The 23,071-nt window shown below is 34.3% G+C and overlaps 1 protein-coding gene across 5 annotated transcripts in view; it reads right to left on the bottom strand.

Moving 5' to 3' along the window:
- Positions 1 to 629: 629 nt before the first annotated feature.
- The window catches only part of DDX4 (DEAD-box helicase 4), an 86,662-nt gene continuing 64,220 nt past the window's right edge, over positions 630 to 23,071 (bottom strand). For all 5 annotated transcript variants that reach the window (XM_019808842.2, XM_019808844.2, XM_019808843.2 and 2 more), the window contains 7 exons: positions 19,454 to 19,583; positions 16,927 to 17,093; positions 12,504 to 12,649; positions 2,924 to 3,023; positions 1,889 to 2,159; positions 1,626 to 1,736; positions 630 to 928 (listed from right to left, as the gene is read on the bottom strand). In XM_019808842.2, the coding sequence (XP_019664401.1) occupies positions 842 to 928; positions 1,626 to 1,736; positions 1,889 to 2,159; positions 2,924 to 3,023; positions 12,504 to 12,649; positions 16,927 to 17,093; positions 19,454 to 19,583 (1,012 nt within the window). In that variant the 3' untranslated portion in view covers positions 630 to 841. The remainder of the gene's footprint in view (positions 929 to 1,625; positions 1,737 to 1,888; positions 2,160 to 2,923; positions 3,024 to 12,503; positions 12,650 to 16,926; positions 17,094 to 19,453; positions 19,584 to 23,071) is intronic.

Here is a 23,071-nt window from a genome sequence, read left to right as displayed (position 1 = left end):
TCTTAAAATATCAAAATATTAATTACTGCAAGAGTGAACAGCATTGTGTTTTGTTGCCAGTTTGAGTTCGAAAAATGATTTTCACCATTACATCTGTGTACTATTGTCTATTATTATACATAAATATTTAAATCATGTAAGACCCTGTTCACTTCATTGGTTTTACAAGACTCAAAATTTCAAAATATAGGAGAACTATGATATGCCAACAGAGAAAAATTAAAAGTGCTCTTGGAAAACTAAGGGGGAAACGTGTTTCATCCTTTATTTTCAAGGAAAGTCTGTATAGAATAAAAACAAACATTTGTTGTCATTGAGTACAGGGCTCACATTACATTTAACCATTTTCATCACTTATCTAATGATCTAAAATTAAAATCACCTTAAAAGGCTTATGTCTTTCACTGTCAGCTACATGAAAATCATGTTACCATGTTTCAGTGCAATACTATTGCTTTAAAGGCTCCTTTTAAGTAAAAAATGAGACTTAATAATTTCTAAACAAAAGTTTGTCATAAATCCTACTGCTTGTTGTAGGATCAATAAACATCACACTAAAATTAAGCATTTGGACATGAAACGTGTCTAAAACCCCTGAAGAATACACTAGAAATAAGCAAGATGTTTAGAATGCTTTAATCTTTCCAGTTAACACCATTTGTATCAGCAACTGCAATGTTGTAATTTTTAGCATTTCAACATAACTAGTCAGTAAGAATTTTTTTTAAGGGTGGGAATAAGAACACAAGGACAGAACACACTTCTGTTAAAAAGTCAAAAATCAAAACTATTTTCTTCTCTGCATCAAAACTATACCACAAACTTGAAGGATGTTTTAGCTTTAATCCCACGACTCATCGTCTACTGGATTGGGAGCTTGTGAAGAAGAAAACCCTGCTGTGTTCAAAGTGCTCTTGCCCTGGTAATTCTTTAAAAAGAAAGAAAGAAAGAAACATTTAATTTTACATCATCTCTAAAGTTACATTGCCCAGACTCAGAGAGGGGACTCAAGCTTCCCACCATGTACTCCCCAAATATATAATAAAAAACTTGATTTTAACTAAATTTAATCCATTTGAAAAAAAAGGCCCATATCCCATATCAACCTGGGAAGTCTAAATTGCACAAAATATTTCAAGAAAAAGCTTTCTTAAACCAGTAGTTTTGGCAAATGGAAAAACTGAAAGCTCTATACTTCAATAAAAAAGCATAAATATTTAATGATTAGTACGCTCAATGTTTCTGAATAAAAGTGGTGCTGCCTATAAAATGACACATTAAAAAAGACATGCAACTCATTATCTCCAGTATTTTGTCTTATTTAATAATACCATCAGAATTCTAAACACGAAGAATTCTTATAGAAGGTTCAGAAGAATCCAAATTAGAATTTTAAATGCCAACAAATTTGGGAAAGGAGGATGTTTGAGCATAAATGTTGTTAATTTCTCACTTTTAACACCAAAAATATATACATACATTAAATTTTAAGAAATATTAATCTACTAGATGTGAAAAAAATGGTTTGGATAATTATTGAATATTATAGTTACTTCACATTATTAACCACAACATTCACAAAGAGTAACTGGAAACCAAGTTCGGAATTTTTTCCCTCAACTAACCTTTCTAGTATCAACTGATGCAAACACATTTCCTCTTGCACTACCACTGAAGCCAGGAACGTATGTACTAAAGGCAATTTCTTCCAACCATGCAGGAACATCCTGTTGAGCCTTTAAAAAATACATCAATTTCATATACAACATGCATCACGTCTCAGAGATTGGAACAGTTTACTTATCCTGAATACACATATATATTTAATGTCTACTTTCAATGATAAGTAAGAATACTATCCATTCAGTTTTAAACATTTAAAACTTACATCTGACAATACTTTCACTAAAGGCTGTGCCAAATGGTTATCTGATTCAGGATCAAAAAAGGAAATAGCTCGGCCAGTATTTCCACAACGACCAGTACGTCCAATCCGATGAACATACTCATCAATGGTAGAAGGAAGATCAAAATTGATAACATGTTGAACATTTTCAATATCCAGCCCCCTGGCAGCTACTGAAGTAGCAACAAGAACTGGGCACTTTCCACAGCGAAAATCTCCAAGAGCTTGCTCTCTCTCTCTCTGTTCTCGGTCACTAGAAACAAAAGCAAGCATGTGTTAGGACAGCTCTTAATTATTAAAGTGAACCATTAAAGTTCAACATATATATTTATTTTTAATAATAGTAAAAATAGCAGCATTTAATATTACTATCTACTTCTTACATACCAGGTATTATACTAATTCTTTTCAAGCCATCAGTTCATTTAATTCTCACAAAAATACTTTGAGGGTGGAACAGTTATCCCCATTTGCACACAGAAAGTAACAGGTAGTACACAGAGCTAAAACACAAACTTAGGTATGACAAACATCAAATCTCACCTGTTAACAATCTCCAGTCTTGACAAATAATATATAACTATGATTAGAATACCAAAGAAGTTCTTTTAAAATATAATCTTAGATTTCTATATATTCACTGATTAATATTTTAGATCCACTAGTAAAGTACCAATAAAGTTGTGTTAATATGACATTTTTATGCAATTAAATAAAAAAATGTCAAGCAAGGGAAAGAATGGATTCTGAAGAAAAACTTAGATCTAAGGATCAGATAGCCCTTAGCAAGCTCTCTTGAGAAGTTACCACTCCTCAGGATAAGGAGTCTAAGACAGACCTTTAATGCCCACCCTATCACCTAGTTCTTACAAAAACTTAAAATGAAAATAACAGTTTAGATGTTGAGAATTCTGAATCCTAATCCTAGGATTATGTGATGTTAAGAAACTCTGATGTTTCTTAAATGACAAATACAACTGTCTCCTCCTTACTATGAAATCTTATTAAGCTACTCACCCATGAATACTTGTTGTTGATATTTTTTCTTGACAAAGAAAAGTAGCAATAAAATCTGCTTTTTTCTTAGTCTCAACAAAAACCATAGTTCTTTCATCACCTATAAGATAATGAAACAGTGATTAACATTCAAACTACAAAACTAGGGACAGGAAAAAAAAGGCAGAGAGGTATTAGTAGGAAATAGTCTCATCCACCACTGTATTTTCAAGACCAAGAAAAGGCCTGGTAGGTAATAGAAACTCAAATATTTCCTGAATGAATGAATGTCAAAGTTAAAGGATCAAGGGCTATTTTTCTACTTTAGGGACCAAAAAAAAAAAAAAATTAGCTTGCCCATTGCCCTCCCAGGCATACCAAGGTAGATACTTAGGGCTAGATAAATGATATCTACCTGCCAACTCTTAGCAGTTCATCACATGACCTTCATTTCCCTTTCTAATTAAATAAATGCCTTTGCTCCTTACCTCCCAAGATAATTTAATCCTTCATTCTTCCTTGATTTCCCTAGGTATTTATAAGGCATCCAACCCAGGGTTGACAAATTCTACGATATTCCATGCTCCAACATTCTCTATTAATTCAAACCCCTTTATCCCTGAAGTATTATACATTAAGAAAATTAATAAACTTTATCCTAGCGTCATAGGAGTCAAAAATATTTATTGGTTAGCTTAAAGTACTTAGTAGAAATTCAAGCATAAGTTAGAGATTTTTTTTTTTACACACTTCCCTATGTTAGAGAGAGAAGAGGATAATTTATAGTAATGGAAAGAAGACTGTATTACTGCTCAGAATCCCTCTCCTCCATCTATTAGTTGGCTTCATTTATTCAACAAATATTGAGTGCCTAAGAGATGCCAGTCACGATTCTATGTGTTGGAAATACTGCAATAAAATAAAGCCCCTGCTTTCACTGTGGAGAAGCAAATAATAAACAAACATTATGCATTAAGTCCTAAAAATGGAAAAAAAAACCCCACAAGGATGAAGAGTCTCAAAAGGGTTACTTCAGATGTACCCTCTCTAATTAGATGACATGAGTAGAAATAAGAATAAAATAATACACTGAACTCCTCAGATAACTGGGGAAGCATATTACAAGGCACGGGGAAGGACAAATATAAACACTCTGAGTTATGGGTGTTCCTGATGTGCTAAAAAGAAAAGAACAAAGAGAAAAGAGGCAAGTACGAAGGCCATGAAGCAGAAGTGTGCCGGTGTGTGTAAGGGACAGTAATGAACAGCCTGGGTGGAGTAGGGTGAGCACAAGAGAACAGCAGAACATGAAGACAGAGAGTGTGTAATGGCGGTCAAGTCACATAGCATCTTGAAGGTCACTGAAAGAACTTCTTTTGAGAAGGGAAGCCACTGGGTTTTCAGCATAGAAGTGACAAGATCTGATCTTTGTTTTATCTGAGGAACTAATAGAATCTGAATGTATTTCGATGGTAGAATCAAAATAATTTTGCTAATAGATAAGATATATGCTGTTAGAGAAAAAAATGAAGGATAACTCCAAGAGTTTGTGTCTGAACAACTAGAAAAATGGAACTAACATTAACTGAGACAAGAGATCTGCAAGAAAAAAAAAGGCTGAGGTGGTATTTCATTAAGTCTCAGATCTATTAACCAAGCAGAAAAATAAAAATGGCAACTGATTCTTACAGTAATAAACCAGTTAAATCTTTGAGACATAGTCATTTTTATTTATTAGAATAAGGATTTTTTTTTAAATCAAGAATTATCTTTCTATAATTTTGCAGGTCATCCAACAAGATGTCCAAAGTCAAAACTGATTCATCTGATAGAATCGAGTATATAACACTCTTGAACAGCTTAAGCCCTGATCTCTTTTCTTGGTTCTCAATATGAATCCCAAGTGGCAATAAAAATTTAACTCTGACTCCCTTTCTCTAAATTTTTTCCTATTGATTTTGTATTTGTCCTAGTCAGACAATAAGCCATACTACCACTGGTGACGACAATAACTGCAAATTTAACTTTATGATTAGACCATTCAGTGATCTCTATAAATGGATGAATTATAATTCTCTATTCTGTTGGGTGAGAAGTGATGGAAAATCCATTTTGTTAGTCTTTTTTTTTTCTCTATTAGTCTATGGTGAGCTAAATAAAATCAGTTAAGAATCTAAAAAGAATTTCAGCTCTGGTAGCTAGATTGTTATTTTTTTGTATTTGTGTTCATTCTTGACCTGTGGCTGGAGTAGTAGAACTAAAGTTATAAACTCTTTATGCGTCTGTAATTCGGAAAGGGCTTTTTTTATTATGTGTAATCATTATGTTAGTACCTTATGGAGCATATTAACAAATTAAATTACAAAGTCTTTTAAAGCCTCTTTAAAAAGCCTCACCCCTGGGGCGCCTGGGTGACTCAGTCGTTAAGCGTCTGCGTTGGGCTCAGGGCATGGTCCCAGGGTTCTGGGATAGAGCCCCACATCAGGCTCCCTGCTCTGCTGGGAGCCTGCTTCTTCCTCTCCCACTCCCCCTGCTTGTGTTCCCTCTCTCGTTGGCTGTCTCTCTCTGTCAAGTAAATAAACAAAATCTTTAAAAAAAGAAAAAAAGAAAGTCTCATGCCCGCCAGAACGGCTAAAATCAAAAATACAAGAAAGAAGTGTTGGCAAGGACATGGAGAAAAAGGGGCCTTCTTGGTTGGTTGGTTGGTGGGAGTGAAAACTGGTGCAGCCACTGTAGAAAACAATATGGAGGTTCCTCAAAAAATTAAAAACATGACTACCCTATAATCCAGTAATTGCTCTACTGAGTATTTACCAAAAAAAATACAAAAACGCTAATTCAAAAGGATACATGCACCCCTATGCTTACTGCAGCATTATTTATAATAGTCAAACTATGGAAGTAGCCCAAGTGTCCATCGATTGATGAATGGATAAAGATGTGGTGCATGTGTGTGTACAGACACCACTGAATATTATTCAGCCATAAAAAAGAATGAAATCTTGCCATTTGAAACAACATGGATGGAGCTAGTGACTATAAAGCTAAGCAAAATCAGTCAGAGGAAGACTAATACAATGTTATCTCACTCATGTGTAAATTTAAGAAACAAAGCAAACAAAGGAAAAAGAGAGACAGAGACAAATTAAGAAAGACTCTTAACTATAAGGAACAAACTGATGGTTACCAGAGGGTAAAATAGGTGATGGGGATTAAAGGGTACATGATTAAAAAAAAAAAAATATATATATATATATATATAATATATATATATTAAATAAATACATGGTGGAAGATAAAGGGACATAAAGGGAGGTAAGATTTCTACACTTCACTCAAAGTGGTAAAATACTGACATCAGTACTGTCACACTGGGATAAATTATCTATGTGTAATGTAATGCCTCAAGCAAGATATACTCCAACACTAAAAAAAATAGGAAAATCAAACCTGAATTCTAAGAAATGTTCAAGGAAGACAGAAAAAGGAAAAAAAAATGAAAAACAGAAGAAAAAAAGGAAAAGAAAATGAAATGGTTAAGCCCTAACCTCTAATAATTGTAATGGATGTAAATAGTATAAATTTAACAATTAAAAGTAGCCTAAAATTGGCAGAGTGGCTAAAAACACACACACACACACACACACACACACCCATATCATGGAATACTACTCAACGATACAAAGAAATCAACTACTGATAAACACAACAATCTGGATGATCTTAAGGTCATTATACTGAAAGGAAAAAGCCTATTTCAAAGGTCACAGATGTATAATTCCATTTACATAACATTTTTAAAATTACAATATTATAAAGATAAAAAAGATATTAGTGGTTTTGAAAGTATAGAGATGGGGAGTGAGGGTAGGAGTGGCAGGTATGACTGTAAAACAGCACACATTGTACAATTATCTGTTTCTGCGAAAGTGAAGGTAAATCTGAAAACTACCCAGACTATCTAGAACACAGTACAGAACAAGAAGTGGAAAATACGAAAATGAGGTTACAAAACATGGACAATGGAATGAGAAGATCTAATATTATCTAATTAGGATTACAGAAGAATATAATGGAAGAGAGAAAATGAAGAGCTAAAAAAAAAAATGCTAACGTCTCTTAGAGCCTTTTTAAAAAAGTCTCTAAAAGGTCTATTAAATTAATTCTAATTTGGCTTATTGAGTTAAATAATATATAAAAATAATTTATAGAGGTAAACATTCCTAAAATTTCAAAAAATAAAGAACTTGAATTCCTTAAACGTTAACTGTATTAAATGTTTTGGAAAAAAAATCTTCCTACAGGAACTAAATCTGAAATATTTAAGATCCCAAGTACACATAAGTGAAATCTTTGATAAATTTAAGGCTAATTTAATAACTTTGGTTTAAAAAAAACACCCTTATGTCTTCTCCGACTTATCTGGGTTAATTATAATACAAACACCTTATTTTGGGTTTTTCTAAGCATATATAGTTTTGCCACTCAAATAACCTAATATTCTCCATAATGCTTAGGAGTATAACCTAATATTCTCCGTAATGTTTAGGAGTATAAAAAAGTAAATCTATGTTCAAGTAAATTCATTCATTATTCAACAGTATTTATATTTTGCATAATTTGCAAGATAATTTCCAAGGTCTTTAGCTTTAGGTAACTTAAAACAGTAAACCATATTGAATAAATTATCACTGAACACAGAATAGAGTTCTCACATGTTAATTACCAAACCTGAGTTCATGTGCTTTTGCTTATTTTTCATATGCAGTATTTTTCAGGCATGTTAATGAACATGTTCATTTTTGCTAATTTAACACTTCACATTTTTATATTTTAACAAAGTATGCCATAGAAAGTAGTATAAAAAGTTCATTAGCTCTAATAGTCAGCTACAATGCTTGTGTCTGCTTGTGTCTGACATCTCTCAAATGTCCAATCCTGCCTCCAGTTTCCTCTATGAAATAGAAGTTACTATGGTTAAGAGTTATAATTAACATAAGTAGCTGAGACTACAGAAGAAGCAATATTTTTTTAAGATTTTATTTATTCATTTGAGAGTGAGAAAGAGAGAGAGCATGGGGGGGGTGGGGATGGGGAGAGGGAGAAGCAGACTCCCCACTGAGCAAGGAGACCGATGTGGGGCTTGATCCCAGTACTTCATGACCTAAGCCTAAGGCAGACACTTAACATACTGAGCCACTCAGGCACCCCTACAGAAGAAGTAATTTTGACAGAGAAATATAAACTGTATCTGCTTTTACTTTTCAAAGAAAAAGAGAGTAGTTTTTCCCCCAAAGTAGGAGCTCTCAAAATTTTGGTTTATGACCTTTAAATTCTAAAAAATTTACTGACAATCCCAAAGACTTTCAGTTATGTGGATTATAACTATTGAAATTTACTATATTAAAACTCAAAACCAAGAAAAAATTTAAATACTTATTTGAATATATTATGTTAAAATAAATAATTCTTAGTATAATAATGAAAACTGTTTTATCTCACATACCCCGTGAGAGAGTCTTAGGGGTCCTGGGCAAGACTCATTCTGTCCTAACTAAATTGGTGATTTGCTCCAGAAAATAAAGAAAGCATAAGAAAGGACAAAACTTGGAAAATATGTTTTATTTGTGTTAATTTATACTATGTGAGTCTTAAAAAAACAGCTATGAAATGTATTAAAATTTTAGCAAAATTCAATCAGTTGGGATGTAACTACTTCTTGATTTATTGTTTGATGATTCATAGTTACAGTATGAAAGGTTATTCTTTCTTTTCCTTCTAATCAGCTTGTACAGCAGAGACTGTGCTGACTTTATTATGTTTTTTTATTATTTAAAGGAAAAAAAGAGAGCAAAGATCCAATATTTATGAAAAAGCTATGGTTTTTTACAGTCATGTTGCCTTCCATATTTATTTTTAAATGCTTTATTGTCACTTCAATTAAACTGGCAACCAAGTATTGTTTTTCAGGCACCAATGATCCTACACTAATCAAATATTCAACTCTCCTTTGACAACTCTGAATTTGCCTCTTTAAGAGTACACTATAGGGACGCCTGGGTTGCCCAGTCTGTTAGGTGGTTGCCTTCAGCTCAGGTCATGATCCCAGGGTCCTGGGATCAAGTCCCTCATTGGGCTCCTTGCTCAGCAGGAAGCTTGCTTCTCCCTCTGCCTGCTCTGCCTGCTGCTCCCCCTGCTTGTGCTCTCTCTGACAAATAAATAAATATTTTTTAAAGTACACTATAAATTTAGGAAAAGAAATCTACCTAAACTATCTCTGAGATTTCTCAGAGAACCCCAGGAAGAGCACAAAGGTTTGCTATCTCACCTTCTAAAAGAGAGGCTAAAAATAACTAGGTTTGTTTGATGTTTACTATTTTTAAGAGTTGCATGGTAAGAGATGTCAAATGAGAAGAGGTATTAAGCTTTCCCTGGGTTAAAACACAGAGGTAAAGTATATACTTTATGGTAATACTTTCAAAATGTATATTTTACAGGAAGTACTTGGAGATGTGTAAATTCCCTTCCCTTGCCTATTATGTCTGTACCTTCAAGAGAAACACTGATTAAAATATGAAATAACTCTGTAGAGTTTTTCCTATATTCATCAGAGGCCTAGCAGTACAGTGCCTGATATAACAGCATAATGTTGCCAGTCATAATTTCACTTATTATTTAAGATGCTTGTATTTGGCTAAAACTTTACTTCTTTCTTAATTTGAATCTGGCACCTTCTAGGATAGTGGTTCTCAAACAGGAATATATCCCAGACTTAACCATGGCATTTTGTAGAAATACTGATAAACAGATCCTATTTGACACTTAGTGAATCTATTTACCAGATATTCTTGGTATGGAAAAATTAGGCCTACCCATTTTTATAAATCAGATATAACCATCACATATTTCTTTGAAAATAGGCTTAATCATCATCATTAGAAACAGTTCACCTAAAATTTCTTTGGCATGCCAAATATTCCAAAATAACATATTACCTTTATTTTGCATGTCACAGAAACAACCACACTTTCTTATTAGTAACATTATTTTTATTATGAACCCTCATCAAATCTTCCATATTTAACAATTATCAGTAATAAATTAACCATGATCATTAAGTCTTTGTAAACTATATATAGTTTTTGTTTTCTTTTGATGCCTTCCCAAAGGTTCTGCTATAAGCTAGATAGCACAGTTTGTATCTTCAACAAAGGACAGACTCCAAGCCTTGTGGGGGAAAAAAAAAAAACCTATCAGGCGCTTCACACTACCAATATTTCAAAAAAATAGTCTTGGGTAGAAGGTCCCATGTTGACAGTGCTTCAATAACTTTTAAACCTTACCACTGGACAAGCAGAATTTCTAGGACGAGTTCAGAAACAGATCATGAAGGCATACTGCCAACAGATGCAATGGAACAATTACATGAAATATCATGAAGACATGGGGACCTTTAGAAGATGAGAGCTCACTCTAATTTCTAGGTATTACAGATATAATTTGACTGAGAGAGTTTCCCAGACTTAGTTTCCTATCTAAGCAAATAATAGAGGCTTTTAAAAGGTCAATGTCAGATTTCTTATGCAAACTTCCAGAAAGAAGTTAATTTTGTGATCTTATTTATTATGCAGTATTGTTTGGCTCTAGATTTGCAAAGCAAACTCAAAGAGGCCTATATGGTTAATTAACAATCTTGTTGCATCTCTGCAGATAAGCCAAACATGAGACCAACCTTTCTTGTGACCAAGAATAATCTCTGAGATTGTTGTGATCATGAGATCATAGGCTGTCAGGAAAAACTGTGAAAGACTTTGAAATAAGCAAAAAATATTACTGTCTAGCATATGTTTCATGGTTATGTGTCTTTTACTTTTTTTTTCTGTTATACATTACAGCTGATGGCAATGCAAATGATTCTTATCAATAAAAATACAAATGAAGTTTTCCCTTCAGAAGCAGCTAATTACTGCTTTGTAAAATGCAATTTAACATTTATGTGTAAATTTATTTGAGCCTTCCTAACAGCCTCCACATACATGTATTCTTTGAATTCTTCAAATTGGCTGTGACGTCTTAATAGTTCTATTAACTAATTAGCTCAATAAAATCTTTGATACTTGTTCAAGTAAAATTAAATTATGAAAAAGGCAATTGGTTATACTACCATAAAATAATGATGCCGATACGTTTTAAAGATGCAGGGGATAGGCTAGCAGATTTTAAGTTAAAGAGTAGAAAAAAGATCAATTATATTAACAAAAATATGTAAAATTTGGAGATATACTGAATTCCATACAAATTTTTAAAAATATACATACATATATACATACATTCATTCATATATACATACATACATAAGTTACAAGAACAATGAACCCTAAGTTACAAAACATTTAACAGTTTAAATAATACAGAAGTATACAAATAGTGCTCATACACTGACCTCAAAAGTTTCTCAAAGGCAAAACAGCACTTCTGTAAAATTCTCATCAGGATTATTCTTAAAATGACCTTTATTTCACAAATTCACACATAAAGAAATCTTAAGGTTATTACACTAGAAATGTGCTCTAACTTCAGCAAAACTACATATAGCTCATCTCTTCCACAATTTACACCAGGCAAGTTACTTGACCTGTATTTTAGTGTCCTCAATGTTAAAATGTGGGTAGCAAAACCTACCTTAGAAAGTTGTTTTGGAATTAAATGAGTTAACACATGTACAATCAGAACAGTATGTGGCCCACTGAAGTTATTATTTTAATTTTATATGCCATATGCAACATATTACAAAACATCAGATGAAGCAAACCAATAATATTCCTCAAACTCAAGATGAGTATTTGGTTTTAAAACGTTTTTTTAATAAAACTCAACAAAAACTGAAGACTACACGCTTTCTAAAACAACTTCCTTTTTCTTCCCCCTCACTGTTGCAATTAGATGGTTTCCTGCCTTCTCTCCTCACCTCCCCATCCCAACAGTGACATTCAAATCGAAACAATTACTAAGATGAAGGAGGGAAGGGGGAATGTACAGCATGTAAGTACACTTAGTCTATGAGGTACTAAGGTATTAAAATCGTGATACTAAAAAGTTCTATTTCCAGGCGCAAACTAATTTGAGAAATTTCTCATCAGTATTGTGAAGAAACAGAACTAGATCTTTAAAGTCCCCATCAGCTCTAAAATTCTCTGAATCTATGTTTATGGGAAGCCTTAGTAAGCAAAAACTGGGAACTAAAAACAAAGAATTCACTTTTGGTGGAGTAAACACAGTTTGAGGTAAAGATACGTTAATAGGCCTTTTTACTTCTTAAAACAAAAATATATATATTTCTCCTGGAACAGTTTTTAGTCAAACACTATTTAAGTCTCAAATCCTTCCTATTTTTAACCTTTATGAAGAAAAAACTATATTGCTACATCATTTACACAGGAAATTAAATCATAAAACCTTTTATACAGAAAGCTTTAGGGAAAAAGCAATGAAAACACACTTAAAAACTCATGCCAAACAATTTTTAGAGTAATTTTTTTAAATTAGTCATTTTTTAAAAATCAAAATCATGAGAAAAAACAATTATACCAATGTAAGATACCTATGTTTCGTAGAATTTCAACAAGTTTTTCTCTTTTGGAGTACTGGCCAACTTGGAGAATGGTCTGCTGAACATCTCTACATGCTCCACCCACTTGTCCAACAGCAACAAACAAATAATTCGACTTTAAAAACTCCCCAGCCAACCTTCAAAGACAAAAGATTATTCCTTAACTTATCCTCTTCCATTAGTACTTATAGTATGCACTGAATTTCTGCAAGTGTTACTTCAATATTAGATTGTAACAACTATAATAAGGTAAATAACTTATGTCATCCAAGTACTAATTCCAAAAATCAGTATAAAATGTTAACATTTTGTTAAATACTCAACAACTGTTAGTGAAAAAGTTTGTGTCAAATTATGGATACAGTAATTTCAAGTGGATATGGTGGCCATATAAAACTATATAAAATGTGTATGTTATAATGTAAATTACGCTTAAATATCAAACTACGACAAACAGGAATTTTTGTTAAAAGCTGAAATGCAAGCCTAGGGCAAAAATTCTATTCTTCACAAATGCTTTTATGTATATTATTGCTAGGAGTTATTTTCTGATAACATCATTTGTTAAATTACTATACTTTGAACAATTATGAGCAAACCAGTTCTTAGGTCAGTGCTTTTCATGTCATGACACATATAAAAAAGGATATTTATGGAGTATAACTAAGGAAAAAAAATCACACAAGAGGTGAAGGGCCTAGGGGCTGATGCTTACCCCAAAGCTTGAGGGTATCAGCACGTTGACACACACATAACTCAATGACAGCACACAACTGAGGTCTACTTTAGATCATCTGAAAACATAGGGAGAGGAGAAAGGGAACTGCCAATCAAAGAGCTGAGTTTTCTGGAATTAAGGAGGAGGTCCAAATCTGTCATCAGTCCTCCTCTTTCCCATTTAGCAGTCCCTTACTTTACATATGCCTCTTAAAATATCATGAAAATAGTTCAAACTCAGCATTTCCAGAATTTTAATAAATCATTGCTGCTTTCTTCTCACCTGCTCTTACAATAAAAGAAAGAAAGTTCTTTTTGATATCCCTCCTTTTTAAAGTCAAGCACCTTCTCAACCACAAATTTCAAAACCATCTGGAGTTCTTTATTATCTGCCATCCTTCTATAAAACATTTAGTGAGTGTCTGTGTCAGGCACACATGGTGCAAAGTCCTGGGAGTACAAAGACGAATTTGATGGTCTGTGACACTGAGATGCTCACATCAGCAAGATAAACATAGTTATATAAAAAATAATTACTATATTTTAAAGTATTTATCATTTTAATATTTGTATAATCACATTAAACTTTTTAATTTTTAATATACTTTAATATAATATTCTAGTTTTAATAATTAACATCTACTGAACACTTCCCATATTCCCAAAAATAAGCAAAGTGTTTGAAACAGTTTCACAAACACAATGGCAGGAAATAGATGAAATGATGTGTATTTGGAAGAGTTTTCAAGTATGAAGCTGGATCTAAGCAGCAAGAGGCAAGAATGTAGAACAGTGGTGATTAAGGAAAAGCATTCTGAGCGCAAAGAAAGAAGAAACAAGAATAGATAATGAGGAGGGACAGACAGAATTTGGCCTGATCAGCCAAAAGGAAATACTTTTAATAGACAAAAAATATATGATTCCAAGTAATAAAGCAGTAGATGAAGCAACGATTACATCATGTATACAGTTTGAAAGACGGTTAATCTGTGAAGATGGGAAGACATGGGAGGGTTTATTTTGAATAAATGTCAAAAAAAACCCAGACTTTATTTTGGAATCATTACTAACACAAAATTGGGATTAGAGTCCAGGAAGACAGATTAGAAAGCCACTAACAATGAGCATAAGGAAACTGAAAAGGACTTAAAATTAAGGTAGGAAACAGAGAAGAAGCTAACAGATTTGAAATGTTCTAGAGATAACTACCAAAATGGGTATTTTTGAAGGTAGAAAGTTAAAGCAGTATGAGGGAGCAATCAATAGGATTCAAAGGATTTCTGGCTTAGAAAGAACTTGCTGCCGATAAGGAAAACTGGATAGGAAAGAAGGTATTGAAGAATAGCTTCCATTTTGGACATAATGAACATTAGTTATTCGTAATTCATCTAAGAAGAAAATACTCTCTTTAAAGAAAAAAAATATTTATTTATTTGAGAGAGCATGAGAAGGGGGTAGGGACAGAGAAAGAGGGAAAAGCAGATTCCCTGCTGAGCAGGGAGCCCAGTGTGGGGCTGGATCCCAGGACCCTGAGATCATGACCCGATCTGAAGGCAGACACTTAACCGACTGAGCCACCCAGGTGCCCTGAAGAAGGTACTCTTAAAGAGTTAAATCCTCAAGTCTGGTGCTCAGGAAAGAGATTAGGGATACAGGTAATAAATGTGGGACAGTTACAGAAAAAAAACATAAGCCACAGAAATGGATGCTGCAATGGTTTAGTGAACATGCACAGTTATAAAAGTGTACTTTCAACACAATAATGGGCAACTTGTAACATTTGAAAGCAGAGAGTGAAGCAAGTGAGGAGTCTTCAGTAACTTAAGACTGTAAGCAACTCAAGGTCAGGGCCTCTATTTTGTTTGTCATATATCCCCAGGACTTATAATCAAATATGGCTCATAAAAAGCACTCAACAAATATTAGTGATGAGAGTACACATCAATCATTTTGACTGGCCAATACCCAAATACCTTCTTATTTCAGGGTGAATCAAAAAAGAGAGAGGCAACAGATATTACCTGCTATTTAGGTAGGTAATTACCTACCCACTATTAATTGCCAAAGATGAAGATGGAAACGCAGATAACACTTTTCAAATTTAAGACACCATTTAATATAAGAAACTATTATTTTATATACTAATAAGCAAAAAAAAAATCCTAACTGATCAAATGCTTTTTTAGACATTTTCCCCAATAAAAAGCTCTTTTTAACCTTACACAGAGACTTTTTAAATCACCTCTTAAGTAAACTAAATCGATAACCAGCCCCACTATCTGATGACTTGTGACGTGTTTGATTCCATGTGACACTCTATCAGACAAGGAGACCCACTTCACAGCAAAAGAAGTAATGAAGCAGGCCCATAACCATAACATCTATAGGTCGTATCACTGCACTGAGTAAGGAAAGGGGTAGGGTATAGGCAGGGAAAGACAGGGGGCCCCTGGCTAGGCTCTGAGACTATTTCTGGCAGGTAGAAGTGCTAAGACACACTGAACAAGGTATAAGGAAACACCACCTGGACTTGGATGTTATTGGGAGTATTTTTCTTTGGCGGCTACATTGTATCACAGAAAATGATCAAACCTCAAAGAATTAAGTCATTAAGAGGGCTATCAATAGCCCTTGCTAAAACCAAGATGACACAACAATCTGAAGGATGCAAGTTTCCCAGTCAGTTCTCAATAGAAGACTGCCACTAAAAGCCCTCAGTGGCAACCCATTCGGGACCCCTCTCCCTCTAGAGAGCTTTCTCTGTATCCTTACTTATTAAAATTCTATCGCTTTACTCACTCTCCTTTTCTGTGAGATTCATTCTTCGACTCCGTGAGACAAAAGCCTAGTTCTCTTGCTTCACCACAACACTCAGAAGCTGTCATCCTGACAAAGTGGAACATCCACTTAAAGAACAGCTCACAGGCCAGCTTGGAAGTGTTTCTTTACAAGGATAGCACATTATTCAACAGGGCACAGTAACTTTCAATCAGAAATCTTTATATGGTGCATTCGGTCTGAGAACCAAGGGATGCAAGCAAGAGTGGCCCCCTTACCATCACTCCCAGTGACCCACATAGGAAATCTGTGCTTCCCATCCCTCCTAAGCTACAGATTCTGCAGGTTTGGAGGTCTTGGTTCCTAAAGAGAGATAAGTTCTGCCACAGTCAACAGGAGGAGTCTTACTGAGTTACAAGCTAAAGTTGCTTTCTGGTCACTTCAGGCGGCTTGTGGCCAAGGAAGCAGCAAGCAGGAAGAAGAGTCACAATTCTAGAAGGGATGTGTCATCCTAATCTCAGAATTCACCAATCCATATAGTATATATAGTAAGATATTAGATATGTGTCAACAACTAGTACATGAATTTTCTAAGAAAGGCCCAATTTTCCTAAGCTCTATAATTTTGGTTTGAAGATACAAATATAAAAATAACTTCATTTAGTAAGCACTTATGTAATCACACACATATACACATTTTAACAGAATGTGACACTGATGCAAAGCCAGGGATAAGGGCAAGAAACAATGAAATGAAAAATACAGTCAACTTTTTAAGAATACATCCATTTCTTAAACTATCTATGTTAAAATCTTAATGTAAAAAACACCCCTCAAAAATAATATATTCACATTGCTTTTCCTTTCATAAAAGTGTTTATGTGCAAAACAATTATTTTTAAGAAGAAAAAAATGTTACCTTTGAATTTCTTCTGGAAAAGTTGCACTAAACATAAGGGTTTGACGCTGTTCCTTTGATGGCATTCCAGGGCAGGAAATTAACTTCTTCATTTCTGGTCCAAAACCCATATCCAGCATGCGATCAGCTTCATCCAAAACTAAATATTTGACTTGTCTGAGACCAATCTTTAAGAATATTTTCAAGAGTTAGAGCAGAAAATGCATACTAATTGATATATTAAACTATAATGTTCCTCACAATTCCAACTACTTATTCTTAAGCATGAAGAATAGAAATCAATGCATAAAACAATGAGAATTGTTATGCTTAGATAACACTAGTACTGTTTATTTAAATATTGATTATCAATTCTTGATTTTCACTAACATGTTAGCCACAAGCCACATATAGCTATTGAGTATTTGAACCCTGGCTAGTATGCCTAAAGAACGGATTTTTTTATTTTATGTCATTTTTAAATTTGTATAGCCACATGTGACTCCTGACTACTGTATTTAGGCCTACACAGATGAAGATCTTATTATCTGATAAAATCAGACTCTTTAATGGAAAGAAAAATGTCCTAACAGCATGACATATTCAAACGTCTTATAAGTTGTAAATTTAGCTCTAACACTTTTTTTTCACCTTATTACTTAGTATAAGTCAATCAATAATTCAATGATTTTAATTTTTGTCTTTTCAAATGTTTCACATAAACTGTAGAACAATAAAATTATTTATATACAACTATGACACAGAAGTAATGAGATGATTAAAATATTCTTAATGAGTTTGCATTTTCCAATTGTTTGACTTGATGTAGCAATACATATTTATGATTTTAATTATTGTTTTGGCCTCAGAAAATGTCTGTTTTTTAAAGATCAGCAGGGTTCATGAGAGAGATGATATGCTGACTTGTTGACTTCTTAATTCTTTTTTTATTATATATTTTTTTATTATGTTATGTTAGTCACCATACAATACATCCCTAGTTTTTGATGTAAAGTTCCATGATTCATTACTTGCGTACAACACCCAGTGCACTATGCAATACGTGCCCTCCTTAATACCTGTCACCAGCCTATCCCATTCCCCCACCTCCCTCCCCTCTGAAGCCCTGTTTGTTTCTCAGAGTCCATAGTCTCTCATGGTTCATTCCCCCTTCTGTTTACCTTCTTCTTCTTCCCTTTCTTCTCCTACCGATCTTCCTACTTCTTATGTTCCATAAATGAGTGAAACCATATGATAACTGTCTTTCTCTGCTTGACTTAAAGCTCTAACACTTTAAACTCTTAATAAATTCTCCATTCTCTAATCACTTGGGAGCAACTGAGAAACTTCTGTCACTTTCGCGTGAATACTTATTACTATAAGGAGAAGCAGACGTTTTCAAGGAAAACAAATGAATTTGGCACAACCATGTAAGTTATTTAGTGAGAAATCAAGGTGAATTTCTCTGGATAGTCTGCATAAGTATCCAAAGAAAACTACCTTTATGAAGAAAGACCATGTTTTGAGTAAACCCTTTAGAGAAGAGCCTAAAAAAAGCAAATGAGGTTCATCAAAATGAACTTAAAGCACTAAAATCACATAATGTGTTAAGTGAATACCTAAATTAAGTACATAAACCTAAATGTCTTTTTAAAGACTCAGAAATTTAACAGTCCTGGTTAACATCATTCCTTTGCTTAAAAAGGAAACAAATGCTAATGCAATCAGGCTTTCATTCAGGAAGAAAAGATGTCATCGCGACTTACATGAAACTAGATAGAAGCGTTTACTCCATTTCTCCCAGTATAGTGGAATATGGGATATAGACTTGAGTCAGATCCAGATTCTAACCCTAGCTCTATCATTAGAGCTAAGTGAGGGATTTTAAATAAATTACATCATCTCACTCATTGTCTTCTCAAATACAAAATAGGAAATACTATTTATCTCCTGTTAGAATTATTTTAATAATCATGTAAGAATGCATTCAGAGAATGGCTCCTGGGTGGCTCAGTCAGTTGTGTCCAACTCTTGGTTTGGGCTCAGGTCATGATTTCAGCATTGTGGGATTGAGCCCCATCCTCAGTGTAGTCTGTTTAAGACTGTCTTTCCGGGGCGCCTGGGTGGCACAGCGGTTAAGCGTCTGCCTTCGGCTCAGGACGTGATCCCGGCATTACGGGATCGAGCCCCACGTCAGGCTCCTCTGCTGGGAGCCTGCTTCTTCCTCTCCCCCTCCCCCTGCTTGTGTTCCCTTCTTGCTGGCTGTCTCTATCTCTGTCAAATAAATAAATAAAATCTTTAAAAAAAAAAAAAGAAGAAGACTGTCTTTCCCTCTCCCTCTACCCCTCCCACCCCGTGCTCTCTCTCTAAAATAAATAAATAAATCTTAAAAAAAAAAAAAAAAAGAATGCATTCAGCGAATCTGATGGGGGCCTAACATAAATGGAACTCTAATAAACCCCTATCTTTTTGCATCATTCTTTCCCTGTCCCATTCAGAAAAAAAATTATTACTCAATCCACAATTTTATTACCAGTCTAGGGCCTACCTTTTCTTTACCTATGATATCCATCAGTCTCCCAGGAGTGGCACATAATATATTACAGCCTTGTACTATTTGTCGAATTGAATGCCCCAACTGGGTTCCCCCATATATAACAACAGCTCTAACACAAGTCCTATTAACAAGAAAAATGCATGTTATTTTCTAGTTATGTGAAAAGTATCATTTGTTTCTAACAAGATATAAAAAGAAATCCATAAAGAAAAAAACTAATACTCAACTATCTGAAAAAAACCAAATTCTTCCTAGGAAGAAGTTGAAAAGCAGATGACAACGATGAAAAAATCCCCTGCAGGCTATCCAATAAAGGGCTCCTCAAAAACAATAGTAAACACAAACACCACCTCATAAAAATTGGCCAGAAACATGAACAAGTGGTTCATAAAAAATAAAAATGGCCTTTAAACATTTTTTAAGGTCAACATTACTTTAAAAATGAACACAAATGAAGACTAACACATTTTTCCTGAAGTGTAATAATACCATGTTAGCCATGGTGTGGGGAAATTGGCACTCAAAAGGATACAGTGAGACAGGCTCTTTCACAATTTTAATCTCTCTTAAAGTTTAAAAACTTCTCTCTTGTCCCAGTAAATACACATGTATGAATTTACCCTCTAGATATGTCCCCACAACTGGGGAAAGATGACTTTATAGTAATATTTACTGTTAGTTTTCAGTCTTTTGATACTAAAAATAAAGCTAAGTGTCTAACAATACAAAAGTACGAATTATAGTCCAGTCATCTAAAGGGATACCGTGCATTCATAAAAAGAAAACGGGTATAGCTCCAGATTAAGCATTATCGCCAACATTTACCATTAAAAAATAGAGTGACAACAGTTCAGTATGCTACCATTTGCTGAGAGGAGGATTAAAGTGCATACATGTGCACCAACTATTTCTACACTAATTCATACAAAGCTGTCAGGAGTGGGTAACTCTAAAGAGGAGGAATTAAATAAGTGGGGGGTAAAGAGTACAGGACAATTTAATGGGTTTTTTTTTAAGTTTATTTATTTACTTAAGTAATCTCTACACCCAACATGGGGCTCAAACTCATGACCCTGAGATCAAGAGTTGCATGACTGGGGGCGCCTGGGTGGCACAGCGGTTAAGCGTCTGCCTTTGGCTCAGGGCGTAATCCCGGCGTTATGGGATTGAGCCCCACGTCAGGCTCCTCTGCTATGAGCCTGCCTCTTCCTCTCCCACTCCCCCTGCTTGTGTTCCCTCTCTCCGCTGGCTGTCTCTATCTCTGCCGAATAAATAAATAAAATCTTTAAAAAAAAAAAAAAAAGAGTTGCATGACTGGGTCTCCTGGGTGGCTCAGTCAATTAAGTGTCCGACTCATAATTTTGACTCATAATTTGGCCCAGGTCATGATCTCATGGGTCATGGGATCAAGCCCTGCATCAGACAGTACTGAGCATGGAGTCTGCTTGAGATTCTCTCTCTCTCAAAAATAGATAAATCAATCTTAAAAAAAAAAAATGAAGAGTTGCATGTTCTACTGAATGAGCCAGCCAGGCACCCCAAAGACTTGATGTTAATTAAATAAACTCATTACTTTAAACAGATTCTTTGTTTTCTCCTATTGCTAGGCCTAAATAAGGTAATACATAACAAACACTTCTAACTTAGCAAATGCTAAGCATTCAGTAACTTAGTTATTACCATTACTATTCTAAGTGTACCATAACTTAACCAGTCCTTGAGTGAAGACATTTAGATACTTTCCAGTCTTCTGCCACAATGTTACAACAAATTTCCATGTGCAAATATTCATTTTGTTCATACATATTATCTGAATTTACCATGCATATTTAAAAGGAAAAAAAGTATTTTTTACTTGACTTACAAGCCTAAAAGCAACACAGTACATGGGGATTATTAGGACAAAACACTGGCTTAAGCAATATGTATCCACTTTAAAAAAAAAAAATCTGGGGGCGCCTGGGTGGCACAGCGGTTAAGCGTCTGCCTTCGGCTCAGGGCGTGATTCCGGCGTTATGGGATCGAGCCCCACATCAGGCTCCTCTGCTGTGAGCCTGCTTCTTCCTCTCCCACTCCCCCTGCTTGTGTTCCCTCTCTCGCATCTGTCTCTCTCTGTCAAATAAATAAATAAAATCTTAAAAAAAAAAATCTGTTAAACTTGACATGAATTTTTAATAACTTTAGTTTTTTGTTCTTATTTTAAAATAAATGATTCAGGGGTGCCTGGGTGGCTCAGCTGATTGAACATCTGACTCTTGATCTCAGCTCAGGTCTTGATCTCAACAAGAGATCAAGCCCCACTCTGGGCTCCATGCCTAGCATGGAGTTAAAAAGATAAACTAATAAACTAAATAAAATGTTAACAATTTCTACATAGAAAGCTCTAAAAAAAAAAAACTGCAAAACAACACTAAGATCCAATCAGATAAAGTGGTAAATAGCACTGTTTAATTAACAAAGGAAAATTTATTAAGCATTCCAAAGGCAGTTCAACATCTTAATAAATAAATGAAAAAAATGAAGATACCTGTGGTGGTTTTAAAATATATACACAATTTCTTCCATATTCCTTCCTTTCTTTAAATAAAGATCCTAACTCTCTTTCCCCTTACGTGTATGCAAGGCTGGGTTCATACATGTGCAACCTGCGCAGTCACATAGGGTCCCAAGGTAAGAAAAGCCCTTAGCTTGGTTTAATGCTCTGCTATATGCTGACTTAAAATTCATAATAATTTTTGAAAAAGGGACCCTGCACTTTCATTTTGCACTGGTTCCAGCAAATGACATAGCTAGTCCTGAGTATGGGGTAGACTTAGTAACTTGCTGAGTGATGAACACAATAGGACAGAAGTGACTGAGACTGTTTTAAAAGACCCATGGTAGCTTCCTCCTTGCTCTTTCTCATTTATCACTCTAAGCAAGCTAGAGTCACTTCCTAAGGACAACCAAAGATCCTTATGGAAGCGGCACAGTCAAGCCTTCAGACGACTGTTAATTGTTGGCTGGTATCTTGTCGACAGTCTCTTAAGAGACCTCAAGCCAGAAACACTCAGCTAAACTGTTCCCCAATTCCTAATCCCCAGTAACTATTAGGTAATAGTTACCATTTTGAGCAACTAGGTTTTAGGTACTGTGTTAGGCAGCAATAGATAATACAAAACCAAATGTTGGCAAAATGTATAATGAAATTGGCATTCTCATATACTGCTGATAGAAATGTATATTGGTGAAAGCTTTAAGTTCATACCCTTTAACATTAAACTTATAAAAACCTACTCTATGGAAATACTTAAACCATTAAAACAGAAAAACTTTACTTATCAAGCTGTTCATTGTAATTTTATTTATAGTAGCCCCAAAGTAGAAACAACCTAAATGCCCCAAAATAGAAACATAAATACATACACATAAATAATCTTAAAAATGATTAAAAATTGGGGTGATTATAATATAAGCATTCTCTATATTATGAAGTTATATGTAAACAGATTATTATTAGGGACACCCTAAGTACATTAAACATACATTTAAAACTAACAGAAAATATACCACCAATATGTTCACTATTTTATCTTTCTACTTCTATTATCATCTGATTTTTAACATGTA

Source organism: Ailuropoda melanoleuca, chromosome 3 (genome assembly GCF_002007445.2).
Source record: "Ailuropoda melanoleuca isolate Jingjing chromosome 3, ASM200744v2, whole genome shotgun sequence".
Classification (NCBI taxonomy): domain Eukaryota; kingdom Metazoa; phylum Chordata; class Mammalia; order Carnivora; family Ursidae; genus Ailuropoda; species Ailuropoda melanoleuca.
Note: the sequence above shows the minus strand (reverse complement) of the source record. Positions and strands in the feature narration are given on the sequence as shown.